Source organism: Watersipora subatra, chromosome 7, assembly GCF_963576615.1.
Source record: "Watersipora subatra chromosome 7, tzWatSuba1.1, whole genome shotgun sequence".
NCBI classification, from domain to species: Eukaryota; Metazoa; Bryozoa; class Gymnolaemata; order Cheilostomatida; family Watersiporidae; genus Watersipora; species Watersipora subatra.
The window spans coordinates 36,301,933-36,320,259 of NC_088714.1; the positions used below are offsets into that span (position 1 = coordinate 36,301,933).

Here is an 18,327-nt window from a genome sequence, read left to right on the forward strand (position 1 = left end):
TACAATGACGATAACACTGACGCGTAAGAACAATAAACATAGTTTTATTGAATGCATGAAGTATATTTGTGAAAATATTTCGCTGAATAAGATTGCATGAAAGTGTAAACAGAAACCATCTCTCACAACTACATCACATTTGAGCCGTTTTGGAAAGGGAATCCAAACTACGGCGGTCTCGTGGGGCTGCGATTTTCTGTTCGTTTTTTAGCTTTTAAGAGCTTGTAATCACCTTTCCACATATTTTGCACCTACAACACAACAGAGTAAGACATGGTGGATCTTTTCATTTCAAATAACTGTAATGTGAATTTTTTTGCAAGTCAACCTTTAAATTGAATGCCTCCTCTATTCACCCACCACTTTGGCATTTTTTGATCTCTGCGAACCCATAATAGAAAGTGATCAGTAGAAGTGTGTGTACAAATAGTACTAGTAATGAATCGGTTATATCAATAACAATCTTTTTTTCGTTGTATCTATAGCAGTTGCCATGATCTTAGTGACAGCATACCTGAGAAGATCAATCGTCACAATCATCAAAACTACTATCAGATTTGAAATCACTAAGTTCTAAATTATATCACTTGTTTTCAGATTTGACCATAATATAGTTTACAATCTGACCTGAAAACTTTAAAGGGATATGATGAACAATAATAATACCCTTCAAGAACACTACGATGTAATAGCAGCCATTATTATGGTGCATTCCTACTTTTAAACTTTAAAAACGCCTTTACGAATTAAAAACGTTATGTAAGTTTTGTAACTTCAAAACTTTACTACGATTTTTTACTTAAAACATTTAAGCGACATTGAAATGCTTAAGAGCGCTAAACTTAAGAGCGCTAAACTTAAGAGCGCTAAACTTAAGAGCGCTAAACTTAAGAGCGCTACACTTAAGAGCGCTACACTTAAGAGCGCTACACTTAAGAGCGCTACACTTAAGAGCGCTACACTTAAGAGCGCTACACTTAAGAGCGCTACACTTAAGAGCGCTACACTTAAGAGCGCTACACTTAAGAGCGCTACACTTAAGAGCGCTACACTTAAGAGCGCTACACTTAAGAGCGCTACACTTAAGAGCGCTACACTTAAGAGCGCTACACTTAAGAGCGCTACACTTAAGAGCGCTACACTTAAGAGCGCTAAACTTAAGAGCGCTACACTTAAGAGCGCTACACTTAAGAGCACTACACTAATATTGTATAATTAAAGTAGCCCCTTGTTTAACCCTGTCTGATACTTCGACGTATATGAAAAACGGTTTAGAAAATTGCTGAGGTCGAAGGCATTAATGTCGATTCGCATGAATAAGAGTGTAAAATATAATCGATATTTGCATCGCTTCGCCAGTAAAATGCTTAAATCTATCTTCTAAAAAATCTGACAAGCTCGTCGAAAAATAATGCGCCGCCCTTTATTTGAATACCACCTCTAATTAAAGCCCACTATAGGACACGCTTTAAAAAATAAAGCATCATGGCATTCAAACAGAAGTTTTACTGTATTATATCTGCAAAGTCATATTTCATTTAAAAGACTTGATTTGGACTAGGTTTATTTTTTCAAAGCAACCAAATCAACAGTGTTTTTAGCAACAGAGTTTTTAACAACAGTATTTTTAGCAACAGTGTTTTTAGCAACAGTGTTTTTAGCAACAGGGTTTTTAGCAACAGAGTTTTTAACAACAGCGTTTTTAACAACAGTGTTTTTAGCAACAGTGTTTTTAGCAACAGGGTTTTTAACAACAGTGTTTTTAGCAACAGTGTTTTTAGCAACAGAGTTTTTAACAACAGTGTTTTTGTTTTTGTGTGTTAAGCACAGTTAGAACTAGTATGTTACCGCTGAGCTCAACTCAACATTATTATTAAAAAATTTTAAATAGAGTTTGACCTGTTAGACAAAGAATCATGTTTTTTACCAAATTAAAACTTATCCGAATTGACATTTTTGAGACATGCAGAAGATATAAAATAAATCTTGTTACAGGCAATAAAAAAACACGACAAGAAAAAGCATTAATTTAAAAAACATTTAAATTTAAAATATATGAAAATTTAAAATGTAACAGAAATAAAACTAATCGATTATATACTTTATAGGTTACAAAAGGGATACAATGGGATCTAGAGCAATGACAAATATCAAATATAAATAAGTTTGATTAGGTAATGTTTCTATATGGCAAACCATGTTCTATATATGTTTCTATAACTGACAAACTTGGTCCATAATCCTTTAGTAAAAATAACTAGGTTTATTTTGTTTACTTTTTGATAAAAACAAAAAAATTTCTGACATAAAAATTCTTTTCTCTGCTGTATAGAAATATATTAAATCATTTGGAAAGGATGATTTATCAAGACTTTGCCAGACTATTTGGTAGCCACAATCTTTCTGCAAAATCTTACCTCATACTCAACAACTACAGTTATAGTCTCATTTTTAATTCAATACAGTCGACCCTCATACCCAGTGTACAGTCGACCCTCATACCCTCTGTACAGTCAACTCTTATACCCTCTGGACAGTCGACTCTTATACCCTCTGTACAGTCGACTCTTATACCCTCTGTACAGTCGACTCTTATACCCTCTGTACAGTCGACTCTTATACCCTCTCTACAGTCGACTCTTATACCCTCTCTCCAGTCAACTCTTATACCCTCTGTACAGTTGACTCTTATACCCTCTGTACAGTCGACTCTTATACCCTCTCTACAGTCGACTCTTATACCCTCTCTCCAGTCAACTCTTATACCCTCTGTACAGTTGACTCCCATACCCTCTATACAATCGACCTTAATACCCTCTGTACAGTAACAAAATAACATGTTAGCCTTAGTAACTATAGTTACCTACAGTAACTTTAGTGTATTCAGTGGTTATGATCTGCAATAAAATGTAACGTTACAATGTAATATGTGCAGTACGTACCGTAGGTAGCTTTTACTTTCGAGACAGACATAACATAAGCGTTGAATTTAACTTAAATGAATTCAGCTTACAAAACGCGTACATAAAGCTAAGTTTTGGTGTGGATTTTTAACTATTTTACTGAATTTCAACTTTTTCATTGCTAAAATTCTATCCTCTATCTGTTTCCGGTTTTGTTTTTACATTAACTAATAATAATAACATCGAACTGAACGAGATCGAGCATCGTATATTTTTCATTCGTTGTTAGAGAGATTTCGGTGAAAAGCATATCGGCATGTTTGTTATTCTGACGTAATTAGCACCTAGACTGCCAAACTTTAATGTTTAGAGAATGTTTTGTTGATTTCGTATGGCGGAAAATATTTCGTGTGGAGAGGGACAAAAATCAGCCTATAACAGGGATATCGTAAGCCTGGGGCGCATCGTATATAGTATTTTATAGGCTTGACCTATTTAGGCACACATTTTGTACGCCTGAATTTTGTTAACTCAAATTTAAAAACTAGGAGTTCAATAGAAATTAGTGTAAGAAGTTGAGTCAACTCGTATATTACTGATAGTAAGAGACGATTAAGGTAGTCAGCGTGTGTAGTATGTGCACTAGGAGATAATAGACTTGGCCTGATAATGCATTTTAGTACGACTTTGTGCATCAAGTATCACACCTGTTAACTTTTAGCTTCAGACAGAAGTTAGCCGTGGCACTCCGCTGGATACCAAGCACTTAAATGGTGTTTATTTCAAAGGGTTATAAATAGATTTCTTTGTACCTAATTAATAGCTGATGAGAGTTCATATTACAGCTGAGTTATACTGTTCCTCTGAAACTTCCTACGCAGTGGTGGTTATCATGGCAGTCCATTTAATGTTTACCCAGAGCAGTTTTTGAAACATAAGCAGAGACAACTGGCTGTTCTTTGAAATGATAATTAGGGTGAACTCCAAGTCAGGTCTCATCTGAATGGGACAGATATTGAGGACAAATTGATTGAAACACGAGTATTGCATACCTCAGATTTGTTTTCAATCAGATGCTGATAGGAGATGGCTGTCTGTGATGTACATTTTATCATTCCATTGGGGGCTAAGGGCTTATATAGGATTATTAGCAGGAACTTCAGGCTTATTTATTGCTGTGTTCATAAGCTGCTTATATAAGCGTGCATAACACAAAGCTAATGGAAAACCAAGCTGAGGCGGAATCTCTGAACCAACTTCCCAAAGTGGGCTTTGTGTAGGCCCACTACAGTGTCAGCAACTATGTAATGGGTGTCAACAGTGTGTTTTGTGTAAAATGCTGGCTGGAAGGTGAAATCTGAGGAGGTGGAAGGAGCATTTTTCTAACAGTTGTCAATGTTGAAATTAACCGGTAATAACATAGCAAAATTCTGTTTCTGTTCTCTAAAAGGCATAATATATATTCAAATGTATACATATAATATATATTCATAATATATATTCTAAATTTTCACCTCTCCACGTTTATTTTATGACCTAGATCAAATAACTAGCTAGTTTTCACTCGCTGTTTTACCAGTTTTTTGCCAGGTTGGCTGAATACTTTAAAGTAATTTATTGCATTAATAAAAGTTAATAATGTAATTCAAGAAATATGAAAATGGGCAAGATTGATGGGTCCCGTCCTTTTGTCTAGATTGTTTATTCTATTTTTTCACTTTTTCTAACCTAATCTAGAATAAGTTCTCTCTGTGCTATCAAACTCTGAGTAAGTTCTCTCTGTGCTATCAAACCATGAGTAAGTTCTCTCTGTGCTATCTAACTCTGAGTAAATTCTCTCTGTGCTATCAAACCATGAGTAAGTTCTCTCTGTGCTATCTAACTCTGAGTAAATTCTCTCTGTGCTATCAAACCATGAGTAAGTTCTCTCTGTGCTATCTAACCATGAGTAAGTTTTCTCTGTGCTATCTAACAATGAGTAAGTTCTCTCTGTGCTATCTAACTCTGAGTAAATTCTCTCTGTGCTATCAAACCATGAGTAAGTTCTCTCTGTGCTATCTAACTCTGAGTAAATTCTCTCTGTGCTATCAAACCATGAGTAAGTTCTCTCTGTGCTATCTAACCATGAGTAAGTTTTCTCTGTGCTATCTAACCATGAGTAAGTTCTCTCTGTGCTATCTAACTCTGAGTAAATTCTCTCTGTGCTATCAAACCATGAGTAAGTTCTCTCTGTGCTATCTAACTCTGAGTAAGTTCTCTCTGTGCTATCTAACCATGATTAAGTTCTCTCTGTGCTATCTAACCATGAGTAAGTTTTCTCTGTGCCATCTAACCATGAGTAAGTTCTCTCTGTGCTATCTAACCATGAGTAAGTTCTCTCTGTGCTATCTAACTCTGAGTAAGTTCTCTCTGTGCTATCTAACCATGAGTAAGTTCTCTCTGTGCTATCTAACTCTGAGTAAGTTCTCTATGTGCTATCTAACCATGAGTAAGTTCTCTCTGTGCTATCTAACACTGAGTAAGTTCTCTTCGCGCTATCCAACCATGAGTAAGTTCTCTCTGCGCTATCTAACTCTGAGTAAGTTCTCTCTGTGCTATCTAACCATGATTAAGTTCTCTCAGTGCTATCTAACCATGAGTAAGTTCTCTCCGCGCTATCTAACCATGAGTAAGTTCTCTCCGTGCTATCTAACCATGAGTAAGTTCTCTCTGCGCTATCTAACCATGAGTAAGTTCTCTTTATGTTATCTAACCATGAGTAGGTTTTCTCTGTGCGATCTGACCACGAGTAAGTTCGTTCTTTCTGCTATCTATCTGCTATCTATCTTTTCTGCACTATATTTGTTACTTCAAGCATTTTCTTGCCTCAGAATTGGTAATTGCAATTATTCAAGCTTCGACATACCATAAGTGTCCCAAGGTTGAGTTAATCACCAGCTATCTCTGCTAGTTTGAATATGTCTGTCATTCATGTCATATGTGTCAAAGCTATTGTTGGGAGCCCGTGCCACGCTGGTACCAACTCAATATATCATTTTTCATCCAAACATATGATTTGAAGGAATTAATAATCTGAACTTTGATGGCGCATGCTTCGTTGTCATCTGTATACATTTGCATATGCCCCACTTTGGTCTCAGTTGTAGGTCTCGACATGCCGTTTGAGACACTCAGCATGGCTCATACATCCAGGCAGCGGTAGTCAACAAACTTTGGACTTTTTATATGAACAAATGTTCAATTTGAGCTAACCATAATAATTTTCAGATTATATTTAAAAACATGTTTTATTGCAAAACTAATGCTGTTCCAGTGTCTAGACTTGGTGGTGATAGAAGATTATTCAAAAAGAGAGGTGGAGTTCATGGTCGTGCCCTTCTCAAGTCCTTCACAGGCTGTTACTCTCAGGGCAAAGACTCTGCCACAGAAGTTGGACTGGTGTATTCAGCTAGATAAATTGACCAACCACAACATTCCTAGCAAGGCAAAGAAGCTTTTGCTAGCCAATCATGGTGAGTCAAATAATAATAGTAGTGAATTGAATTCATAGTTGGTAAGATCTCATGAACAATGCCAGTGCTTGTAGCAAATTCATGTTTCAGATGTAGTCAACTGCTAGAAAAATATTATAATGCAATAAAGTATAAAGTGATAAACTATGATAGAGTATACAACAATATGACAATATTAAATGATATAGTATGATATAATTCAATGCAATTTAATCCATTAAGAAATAATATAATATCATATAATATAAAGTAATGTAATATAATTAAATTATTTTAATAGAAAGTGATTTAACATAATATATGGCTCCATGTAGCTGTGTACAGTTAAACCAAAGAGCCTGATGTAAAATAATGTAAAACAGACCAGAACGACATTTACGCAGGTTTAGGCTAAAAACAATATTTTTTCATGCTGTCAGCCATTTCACACATTGACATTGGTCATACAGTATGTATTTGGTAGCACATAAACTTTTACTAGATCACTGAATGTTGCAGAATTAATATCCAAAGATTTCTCACTCTTTTTAATAAACCTTTAGTCATTTTTTGAATGAACGCCTGTTTACAATTCTTCCGTGTTGCAGGTCATTTAGAAAAAGCATCGAGTTCACAAACAAGTGGAGAGAGGCAAATGAAACGACGGCCATCTCTCCCACACCTCTTGTCTCCTTCAAGTATAGGTACCTTCAGTCTTCTCAATGCTTGCACGAGATGAACACGAAGTGAACAGATTTCATCATTTAGTTCCTAAACTATATAACCATATATTTTAATTTTAGCTTAAAAATTTGACTTAATCACTGCTACTTTTTGAGTTAAATTAGGATTAAAAAATGGATTGCGAATAGCATAGTAAGTACTCCACATTTTATACAGTTTTTGCACGCTTGAGAAAGCGTCCAATCAGCTATCACCTCTTATGCATTTCAATAATCATTACTACTGAAGTGTATAAGATACATTTAAATCTACATTGAATACCAATTTTGGAGCAGTGATTCAGTAGCAATTTTTCTAAGTAAACAACCTGATTATTTTAGGGAAGAAGGTGAGGAGACGACTAACTACTTCTGTACTCACCAAGTCTAAATCCTCCATCAACCTCCGTCGATCTTCAAGCACAACGAGTGGTGGAAGTAGCAGCTTGATAAAAAACTATGATTCTGCATTTGAATCTATGTCCTTGGTAAGATCTTATGACACATCAAAACTAATAGAGTATTGATACATTGTAACCGCTAACATACTAGTCTATTGTTGTCAGTAGTATAGAGTCGTCCTGTTCTGTGGTAATCCTAACAGTCGTGTGGTAATCTTAGTAGTCGTGTGGTAATCCTAGTAGTCGTGTGGTAGACCTAGTAGTCATGTGGTAATTCTAGTAGTCCTGTGGTAGTCCTAGTAGTCGTGTGGTGGACCTAGTAGTCGTGTGGTAAACCTAGTAGTCATGTGGTAATCCTAGTAGTCATGTGGTAATCCTAGTAGTCATGTGGTAATCCTAGTAGTCGTGTGGTAATCCTAGTAGTGTGGTAATCCTAGTAGTGTGGTAATTCTAGTAGTGTGGTAATTCTAATAGTGTGGTAATTCTAGTAGTGTGGTAATCCTAGTAGTGTGGTAATCCTAGTAGTGTGGTAATCCTAGTAGTCATGTGGTAATCCTAGTAGTGTGGTAATCCTAGTAGTGTGGTAATCCTAGTAGTGTGGTAATCCTAGTAGTGTGGTAATCCTAGTAGTGTGGTAATCCTAGTAGTCGTGTGGTAAACAGACGACTATACCAGCAAGTACAACAGACCATCATCCTAGTAATCCTGTGACTACTAGGATGATGGTCTGTTGCACTTGCTGGTATAGTCGTCTGTTTTGGTACTTACATGTAATATAGTCAACTGTTTTTATTACTGGCAAGGCAACTAGTACTTATACTAACTTATACTAAAGTGGTAATTTGGAGTTAGCACTAATATGGTTGTTTATGGTAACTATTAGTACAGAGATCTGTAGTGGCTACTTCTGGAGTGGTATATTCTGACTACCGATCTGTTGGTGTGACTGCTGAAGGTGATTGGTTGTACTACTAGTATAGTGATATGATGTGGCTACTAAATGATTAGACCATATTGGTAATTGTAACTAGGACAATCATTAAACCGAGCAGTACTCTCTTTAGTACCTGTTAGTTACCATGTAACTTAGCTAGAGCTAATGGCTGTTTGTTTGTACGCCATTCGGATACTAAAATTCTACTTTACTTATATTGCATCAGTTAAGCAAACCCTAGCAAGAGGTCCGTCATTTTGCCGTAAAGACTGCTTATTGTTTTGAGTTTATGCTCGCTGTCATATTTTAGAAATCTGACATAAGTTGTTCCTCAGACCAACTTTCATCTATCAGCTTTCAGCTGAATAACTCTAGTAGCTCGCAGTCGCCCTTCACTCAGGAACACAGCTATGATGATCTTTCACCTCACGCTAGTAAGCTTCACAGTGATATGGGCAAAGGAGAGTTTAATAGCTGGCACCACAAGCTGATTTCTCGGGTGAGTCTCTGTATGAAGGATAGCATTACACTTTCCAAGTTTAGTCATGAGATTTAATCGATCACAGTTAGTAGGCCATTGTACATATTCTTGCGTAACTCTGACTTGACACTAGCCTATTTATATTTACGAAGTATGTATCAATGAATGTATTAATGCTTTTGGTAGATTCACCAGTTCCAGAGTTCAGGAGAAATGGTGAGCAACTATGTTAGAGTCAGGTCAAAGTCATGCAATGACTTGTTGGCTAGCTCAGTACGAGAATCAACCCAAAAAGCACCCCGAACATCTACCTCTTCGAAGAATCCAGCAGTTCAGTCGACAGGTAGGCCCTACAGAAAACCGCAACTCTGAAAAATCTGATTATGCTATTAGAACATAAACTCAATAATCTAGTTAAGCTGAGCTTTTTTATCAAAACAGAAGAAGATAAAAGGCTCTTTTGACTATGTTTAAATGAAGTTGTTGCAGAATTTGAGTAACGGAGCAGATAACTCCTAAACTACAGATTCGAGGTGAATATTGGTACAAGTTAAGAAAAGCATGGATAGACAAAAGCCATAGTTAATTAATACAGGCTAGTTTGCTGCAGACTAAACACCATAGACTTAGGTGATGACAAAGATAGCCAAAGTTCTTAGTTCAATATTTGTACCCCAGGTTATCTTTCATTATGTAAAATGACTGCCGTTATGCTATCAGTAGCTAGTTTCTTTACTTACTTACTTGTAATTCTGTACACTAGGTAAGATTCATCTATTAGGCTAGGTTTGTTAGACAAGACTTGTAGGCTATTATTTTGCATTATGTTAAAGGTTTACTTGCAACAAAATTCGTATTACAGTTATTTAGTATCACAAGATTCACCATGTCTTACACTGCTGTGTTGTAGGTGCAAAATAATTATGTGGAAATGTGATTACAAGCTTTTAAAAGCTCAAAAACGAACAGTTAATCGTAGCCATCACAAAAACGCCGTGGTGTGGAATCTCTTTATTTTGGTGACGCTCTCAAACATTTTGGTCATTGTTTTGACACGGGATGTTATCCCGTGAATTGAAAGGCCAATAAAAGGCTCAATACAAAATGTCTCATAGCACTAGTTTATGACAAACACCTCGGGTTTTACCGATAAGCCTGTATCAAATATAGATACTCGCTACTTTACAGTTTTGTTTCAGCTTGGTCTAATCGTCTAGTCGTAATCTTATCATGTGACCCATACTTCCTGCCAAATGGCACAAACAATTTCTGCGGCATTTTTCAACTATTACAGGTGACCAACATGCGTGTCATGTGTATCAGAGGATGATATTCACTCCTTCGAGCTAAGCTTAAAAATTTAGACAAATTTTTACGGTAGGTTTTGAGATATCAGTGCTCAAAGTGACAGCATTAGAATGATGATGAAATAGATGCGCAAAGACAATAGGCATGGTTTTATTGAATATGTGAAGTATATTTGTGAAAACATTTCTCTGAAAGAGGTTGCATAAAAGTGTAAACAGAAGCCATGGTGTTCAATTACATCTCATTTGAGGAATTCTGGAAAGGGATTCAGATCTACGGCATTTTTGTGATGGCTGCGGTTAACTGTTCCTTTTTGGGCATTTCCACATACTTTGCACCTACAACACAGCAGAGTGAGACATGGTGAATCTTTTGGTACCAAATAACTGTAATGTGAATATTTTTGCAAGTCAACCTTTAAGCAGTAACACATGTATGTTATGCAATAATCAATCAATGATGCAATTAATTAATTAAGGATAAGCACAGACTAGGGTGAGCACAGACTAGGGTAAGCGCAGACTAGGGTAAGCGCAGACTAGGGTGAGCGCAGACTAGAGTAAGCAGCAGACTAGGGTAAGTGCAGACTAGGGTAAGCGCAGACTAGAGTAAGCGCAGACTAAGGTAAGAGCAGACTAGGGTAAGCGCAGACTAGGGTGAGCGCAGACTAGAGTAAGCGCAGACTAGGGTGAGCGCAGACTAGAGTAAGCGCAGACTAGGGTGAGCGCAGACTAGGGTAAGCGCAGACTAGGGTAAGCGCAGACTAAGGTAAGAGCAGACTAGGGTAAGCGCAGACTAGGGTAAGCGCAGACTAAGGTAAGAGCAGACTAGGGTAAGCGCAGACTAGGGTAAGAGCAGACTAGGGTAAGCGCAGACTAGGGTAAGTGCAGACTAAGGTAAGAGCAGACTAGGGTAAGCGCAGACTAGGGTGAGCGCAGACTAGGGTGAGCGCAGACTAGAGTAAGTGCAGACTAGGGTGAGCGCAGACTAGGGTAAGCGCAGACTAGGGTAAGCGCAGACTAAAGTAAGAGCAGGCTAGGGTAAGCGCAGACTAAGGTAAGAGCAGACTAGGGTAAGCGCAGACTAAGGTAAGCGCAGACTAGGGTAAGCGCAGACTAAGGTAAGCGCAGACTAGGGTAAGCGCAGACTAGGGTAAGAGCAGACTAAGGTAAGAGCAGACTAAGGTAAGCGCAGACTAGGGTAAGAGCAAACTAGGGCAAGCGGAGACTAAGGTAAGAGCAGACTAGGGCAAGCGCAGACTAAGGTAAGAGCAGACTAGGGTAAGCGCAGACTAGGGTAAGCGCAGACTAGGGTAAGCGCAGACTAAGGTAAGCGCAGACTAAGGTAAGAGCAGACTAGGGTAAGCGCAGACTAAGGTAAGAGCAGACTAGGGTAAGCGCAGACTAGGGTAAGAGCAGACTAGGGTAAGCGCAGACTAGGGTAAGCACAGACTAGGGTAAGAGCAGACTAAGGTAAGAGCAGACTAAGGTAAGCGCAGACTAAGGTAAGCGCAGACTAGGGTAAGCGCAGACTAAGGTAAGAGCAGACTAGGGCAAGCGCAGACTAAGGTAAGAGCAGACTAGGGTAAGCGCAGACTAAGGTAAGAGCAGACTAGGGTAAGCGCAGACTAAGGTAAGCGCAGACTAGGGTAAGCGCAGACTAAGGTAAGCGCAGACTAGGGTAAGCGCAGACTAGGGTAAGAGCAGACTAAGGTAAGAGCAGACTAAGGTAAGCGCAGACTAGGGTAAGAGCAAACTAGGGCAAGCGCAGACTAAGGTAAGAGCAGACTAGGGCAAGCGCAGACTAAGGTAAGAGCAGACTAGGGTAAGCGCAGACTAAGGTAAGAGCAGACTAGGGTAAGCGCAGACTAAGGTAAGAGCAGACTAGGGTGAGCGCAGACTAAGGTAAGCGCAGACTAGGGTAAGTGCAGACTAGGGTAAGCGCAGACTAGGGTAAGCGCAGACTAGGGTAAGCGCAGACTAGGGTAAGCGCAGACTAAGGTAAGCGCAGACTAGGGTAAGAGCAGACTAGGGTAAGCGCAGACTAAGGTAAGCGCAAACTAGGGTAAGCGCAGACTAAGGTAAGAGCAGACTAGGGTAAGCGCAGACCAAAGTAAGAGCAGACTAGGGTAAGCGCAGACCAAGGTAAGAGCAGACTAGGGTAAGCGCAGACTAAGGTAAGCGCAGACTAGGGTAAGCGCAGACTAAGGTAAGCGCAGACTAGGGTAAGCGCAGACTAGGGTAAGAGCAAACTAGGGCAAGCGCAGACTAAGGTAAGAGCAGACTAGGGTAAGCGCAGACTAAGGTAAGAGCAGACTAGGGTAAGCGCAGATTAGGGTAAGAGCAGACTAAGGTAAGAGCAGACTAGGGTAAGCGCAGACTAAGGTAAGCGCAGACTAGGGTAAGCGCAGACTAAGGTAAGAGCAGACTAGGGTAAGCGCAGACTAGGGTAAGAGCAGACTAGGGTAAAAGCAGACTAGGGTAAGCTAAAAGTCTAGTCCTTCAATTAGATGAGTGCAAGGAACTCACACATTCTTGTGCAGCTAATTATTGTTTTCAGCTGAATAAACTTTGAACTGCATGCATTCTACTAGCTTTACTAATAGATTCATCAAAGTATATATTTTTTGTCTATTGTAGCCAATTCAGACTTTAAAAAGTCTTTGATATTAAAAAAGATGATTCGCTGGAAGCATGGTGCCAAAAAGCGTTGTGACAAAGTATCACTCTTAGAGGAAACAACCCCAACACAATCTCAAGAACTGTTGACAACCAATTTAGAAACTCCATCAGGAAGTGACAGTCTCAACAGATCGAGTTATAGTTCACCCTCGATGTTAGAATTTTTAGATGACGAGGTTGATAACAATGACAATGAAGTTTGCGGAGTTTTTGAACAAAGTTGTGCATTTGATCTTGACATTTTGCATAATTTTTCCGATTCCCTTATTGAACGATTTAACACTGTTTTGAAAACAGCTAATGCTACATAACTAATGCTAACCTCTGGTAAATATTTGTATATTATGTTATATTACTTTCCTCGCTTTATCAGCTCTAACATTTTCATACTTATTTTATAATTATAACTACACAGAAGTTAATCAAGAAATCAAGATATAGTTTTTGATACCAATATATAATTTTTTATACCAATATATAGTTTTGAATGGTTAAAATATATTCAACTCACAATAAAGACTTTTACTGAAGTATTAGGATTTATCAAGTGTGATCAACATTACAAAGAATTTTGACTGTAGTGATCGCCTTTCACCACTAGACCTTTTTAGCTGTTTTATGTTAAAATCAGAGAACCAATTTGGTTATGTTGGTTGGTGTCACTGTGAGTAGACGCTGTAAATACTATGAAATAGCAAGCATTTGTTAAAACTTATTCGGTGGTTGTATAGGTGACTTTTGCTTTGGTTATTGCTCACAATAGCATCAAAATGCTGAATTATGAACTTTTGTGAGTCAAAGTATATGAAAAGGAATGCTGATTATCTAAAAAGGGTAACAGTCTCTATTTTATAGTTATGCAATCATTTCAAATCTGAATAAAACATTGACTATGTTTCTATTAGTCTTCCAGTTTCCCTCAACTACTTTAAATAGCCTGAAACTGCTGACCATGTATAAGAGAGGTTTTTTCATGCATTTGTAATGCTCATATATAGTGCGCATTTCTGCCTAAAACTGCAACATTGTATCACATTGATGTAGAGCATTATGAATGTTATTTTAAATAAATAGTCATCTAGAAGGTATCTAACTTTTAACAAAAATATTATTAAGTACATGGTTGTTAATAGATATTTGTAGTAGGGAAGTCTAATAGTCTCACTAGCAGGACAAAATGAGACCTTGTTTTATCTTGTATGCATGAATAAAATCCTGTAAAGCTATATAAAGCCTCTTCTATTCATAATTACCATAATTGTGTTCACCCTATAAATCGTCTATAAACCTATTTTACATCTATAGAAGTATTACGGTTTTGCATAATTTTAAATGCGGGTTGATTTTTTCCTCTCTCTGTCAATAGATAGAGTTATGCTTTTCTAGCAAATGTATTTGTAAATGCTAATGTGCTACCTTGTCTCTAGTTTTTAGCTATCTAACAGTTCCTTTTGCTAATATTATATTTGTTTTTATCTCATTATTTCATCTTTTTATTCTCTCATCTCTGTATTCTCTCATCTCCGTTTTATCTCATCTCTGTATAATCTAAACTCTGTATTCTCTCATCTCTGTATTCTCTCATCTCTGTATTCTCTCATCTCTGTATTCTCTCATCTCTGTATTATCTCATCTCTGTATTCTCTCATCTCTGTATTCTCTCATCTCCGTATTATCTCATCTCTGTATTCTCTCATCTCTGTATTATCTCATCTCTGTATTATCTCATCTCTGCATTATCTCATTTCTGTATTATCTCATCTCTGTATTTTCTCATCTCTGTATTATCTCATCTCTGTATTATCTCATCTTCTATTAATGAGATGAGAGAATTTTCAATCCTGTATTTCAACTCTGTATTATCCATAGATATAGTAAACCCTAGATATGCGAATAATCAAAATAAGTGAGGCCTATTATTAGCATGACGCAACATCATGGTGATGTGCACCGCGAATCAGCTGATCTATTAACTCCTATTGACTTAACACTAAAACCTGCACTATTATTCCATAGTTTGTGCATCTGAGACTGCATATTTTATTGAGAATAAATAAAACTTATATAATGACTTTGGATGAGAAACGCAAGAATCTTAGACACATGATAATGAATAATACCAATGATTTAGAAGCTTCTATATCATTGCTAATACAAAGAGTGACCGAATAGAAATTAAACTAATAACGAACTAATGAATCAAATGAGATTTAGAAGCAGTTAAGCTGGACCACTGTATTAAACACTCATTAGACATAACTGAAAATAACTGGACGAGATTGGGTCTAAGGTTGGTTGAACTAGATTCCTGCTTTGAAGTGGCATAGTGTATTCTGATTTTAATATAACGATTCACTATAGTTTTGAGTAGACCGTTGGCATGCACTGTGCATGTAAAACCTTGATTGAGGTTATGTAATAAGACATATATGTTATTGTCTGTGATGTTACTTGTTTAAAGGTTGACTTGCAACAAAATTCACATTACAATTATTTGGTATCATAAGATTCACCATGTCTTATTCTGTTGTGTTGTAAGTGCAAAATATATGGGAATGTGATTGCAAGCTCTTAAAAGCTAAAAAACAAACAGTTAATCGCAGCCACACGAGACCGCCGTAGTTTGGATTCGCTTTCCAAAACGGCTCAAATGGGACATAGTTGTTATAGGATGGTTTTTATTTACACTTTCACGCAACCTAATTCGTCAAAATATTCTCACAAATATACTTCACGCATTCAATAAAACTATGTCTGTTGTTCTTACCCGTCTGTTTTATTGTCATTGTAATGCTGTCACTTTTAGCACTGATATCTTTTAACTTACCGTAAAAATCGTTAAACTTTTTAACCTTAGCTCGAAAGGGTACATATCATTGTCTGATAATCATGACGAGCCTGTTGGTTACCTGTGATAATCGAAAAGTGCTGCAAAAATTATTTGCGAAGTATTGGGTCACGTGATCAGATTACGACTTGACGATTCGATCAAGCCGAAACAAAACTGTAAAGTAGCGAGCATCTATATTTGATACAGGGTCTTCAGTAAAACCCAAAGTGTTTGTCATTAACTAGTGCTACGATAAGTTTTATATTGAGCTTTTTATTAGCCTTTCAATTAACGTGAGAACATCACGTGACAAGACGATAACCAAACTGTAATGACTACGTCAGATAAATAAACAGATTCCAATCTACAGCGGCTTTTTGTTTTTGAGCTTTTAAGAGCTTGTAATCACATTTCCACATATTTGGCATCTACAACACAACAGAGTAAGACCTGGTGAATCTTTTGATACCAAATAACTGTAATGTGAATTTTGTTGCAAGTCAGCCTTAAAGCTCTTTGTGGGATACCATAGCTCTCCATGTGTGAACATAAGTACTTTTCTGCAGCAATACATATTCGACCTTACAATGGTGTCACAATTCTTCCTCCGTTTTTAACTGAGATTAGGGTTATGTCATCACTACTTCTACTTCCCACTATTTTTACATCGGTCAAGAACTTGATACAGTCATCACATTTGAGTTAGAAAAAATTCCTCATCACCGAACTCTTTATCTTCACCTTCCTCAGCTTTTGTCTCTTCCTTCTTCTTTTATCTAGCCAGAGAATGTAGCAGGAGTTGGCCAGTTTTTTCAGCCCTTCTCACATCCAGATCAATACAGTTAGCATTGGGATTTGGTGTGATATCTGCTTTTATGAGCAGTGCTCGAAGTGCAGATCTAAAGCACTGCATATCCAGGTTATTGTTATAGCCACCCTACCTTTTCCACGATAGATCTATAGTGGAAAACAGAGTCTCAATGTGATCTTGGTTGATCTGAAAGTTTAGGAAGTAGGTGATGTAAGGGTAGTTGCTGAAAATATATTGAGCAATGTCATGTACATATTTGGCTGCTGACTCAAAACCAATGATGAAGGTTTTCCTATTATTTTCAACTAGCAGCTTTCCGCTTGGTGTCTTTAATTGGCATAGATAGCTTATGATATTGTTGAGAACTTTTTGTTTTGAGTTGAAGTTCTGTCTTGTTATGGACAATTCAGGATATACCTGGGGAGTTGTAGTTACCTCTGGTGACATTTCACTAAAAATTTGGTCTTACTGTTACGTTTATGACTTAAAAACTAGTATGACAAGCATGCTCTTACTGCTAAACGTCTTGCTCAATAGAAGGCTCTGATGCTGTGATGCACATCACTGTTTCGTAACGTCGTGAAAACAACAGCCAATTATAGGCCTCACTTTTGCTCCTTTGTTATGATAGCTATTCGCCAATCTAGGGTTTACTATATCTATGGTATTATCTCATCTCTGTATTTTCTCATCTCTGTATTATCTCCTTTCTGTATTATCTTATCTCCGTATTATCTTATCTCCTATTAAGGAGATGAGAGAATTTTCAACCCTGTATTTCAACTCTGTATTATCTCATCTCTGTATTCTCTCATCTCTGTATTATCTCATCTCTGTATTATCTCATCTCTCTATTATCTCATCTCTCTATTATCTCATCTCTGTATTATCTCATCTCTGTATTATCTCATCTCTGTATTATCTCATCTCTCTATTATCTCATCTTTGTATTATCTCATCTCTGTATTCTCTCAATTCTGTATTATCTCATCTTTGTATTATCTCATCTATGTATTGTCTCATCTCTGTGTTATCTCATCTCTGTATAATCTCATCTCTGTATTGTCTCATCTCTGTATTATCTCATCTCTGTATTATCTCATCTTTGTATTATCTCATCTCTGTATTATCTCATCTCTCTATTATCTCATCTTTGTATTATCTCATCTCTGTATTCTCTCAACTCTGTATTATCTCATCTCTGTATTATCTCATCTATGTATTGTCTCATCTCTGTATTATCTCATCTCTGTATTATCTCATCTCTGTATTATCTCATCTCTGTATTATCTCATCTCTGTATTATCTCATCTCTGTATTATCTCATCTCTGTATTATCTCATCTCTGTATTATCTCATCTCTGTATTATCTCATCTCTGTATTATCTCATCTCTCTATTATCTCATCTTTGTATTATCTCATCTCTGTATTCTCTCAACTCTGTATTATCTCATCTCTGTATTATCTCATCTATGTATTGTCTCATCTCTGTATTATCTCATCTCTGTATTATCTCATCTCTGTATTATCTCATCTCTGTATTATCTCATCTCTGTATTATCTCATCTCTGTATTATCTCATCTCTGTATTATCTCATCTCTGTATTATCTCATCTCTGTATTATCTCATCTCTGTATTATCTCATCTCTCTATTATCTCATCTTTGTATTATCTCATCTCTGTATTCTCTCAACTCTGTATTATCTCATCTCTGTATTATCTCATCTATGTATTGTCTCATCTCTGTATTATCTCATCTCTGT

General features: G+C 37.1%; 1 protein-coding gene across 1 annotated transcript in view; it reads left to right on the top strand.

The window, feature by feature from the left end:
* The window catches only part of LOC137399855 (pleckstrin homology domain-containing family G member 1-like), a 49,780-nt gene extending 35,800 nt beyond the window's left edge, over positions 1–13,980 (top strand). Inside the window, exons 7-12 of the mRNA XM_068086096.1 lie at positions 6,217–6,415; positions 7,003–7,098; positions 7,459–7,604; positions 8,762–8,950; positions 9,119–9,275; positions 12,880–13,980. Coding sequence (XP_067942197.1) covers positions 6,217–6,415; positions 7,003–7,098; positions 7,459–7,604; positions 8,762–8,950; positions 9,119–9,275; positions 12,880–13,232 — 1,140 coding nt within the window. The 3' untranslated portion in view covers positions 13,233–13,980. The remainder of the gene's footprint in view (positions 1–6,216; positions 6,416–7,002; positions 7,099–7,458; positions 7,605–8,761; positions 8,951–9,118; positions 9,276–12,879) is intronic.
* Positions 13,981–18,327: the final 4,347 nt, after the last annotated feature.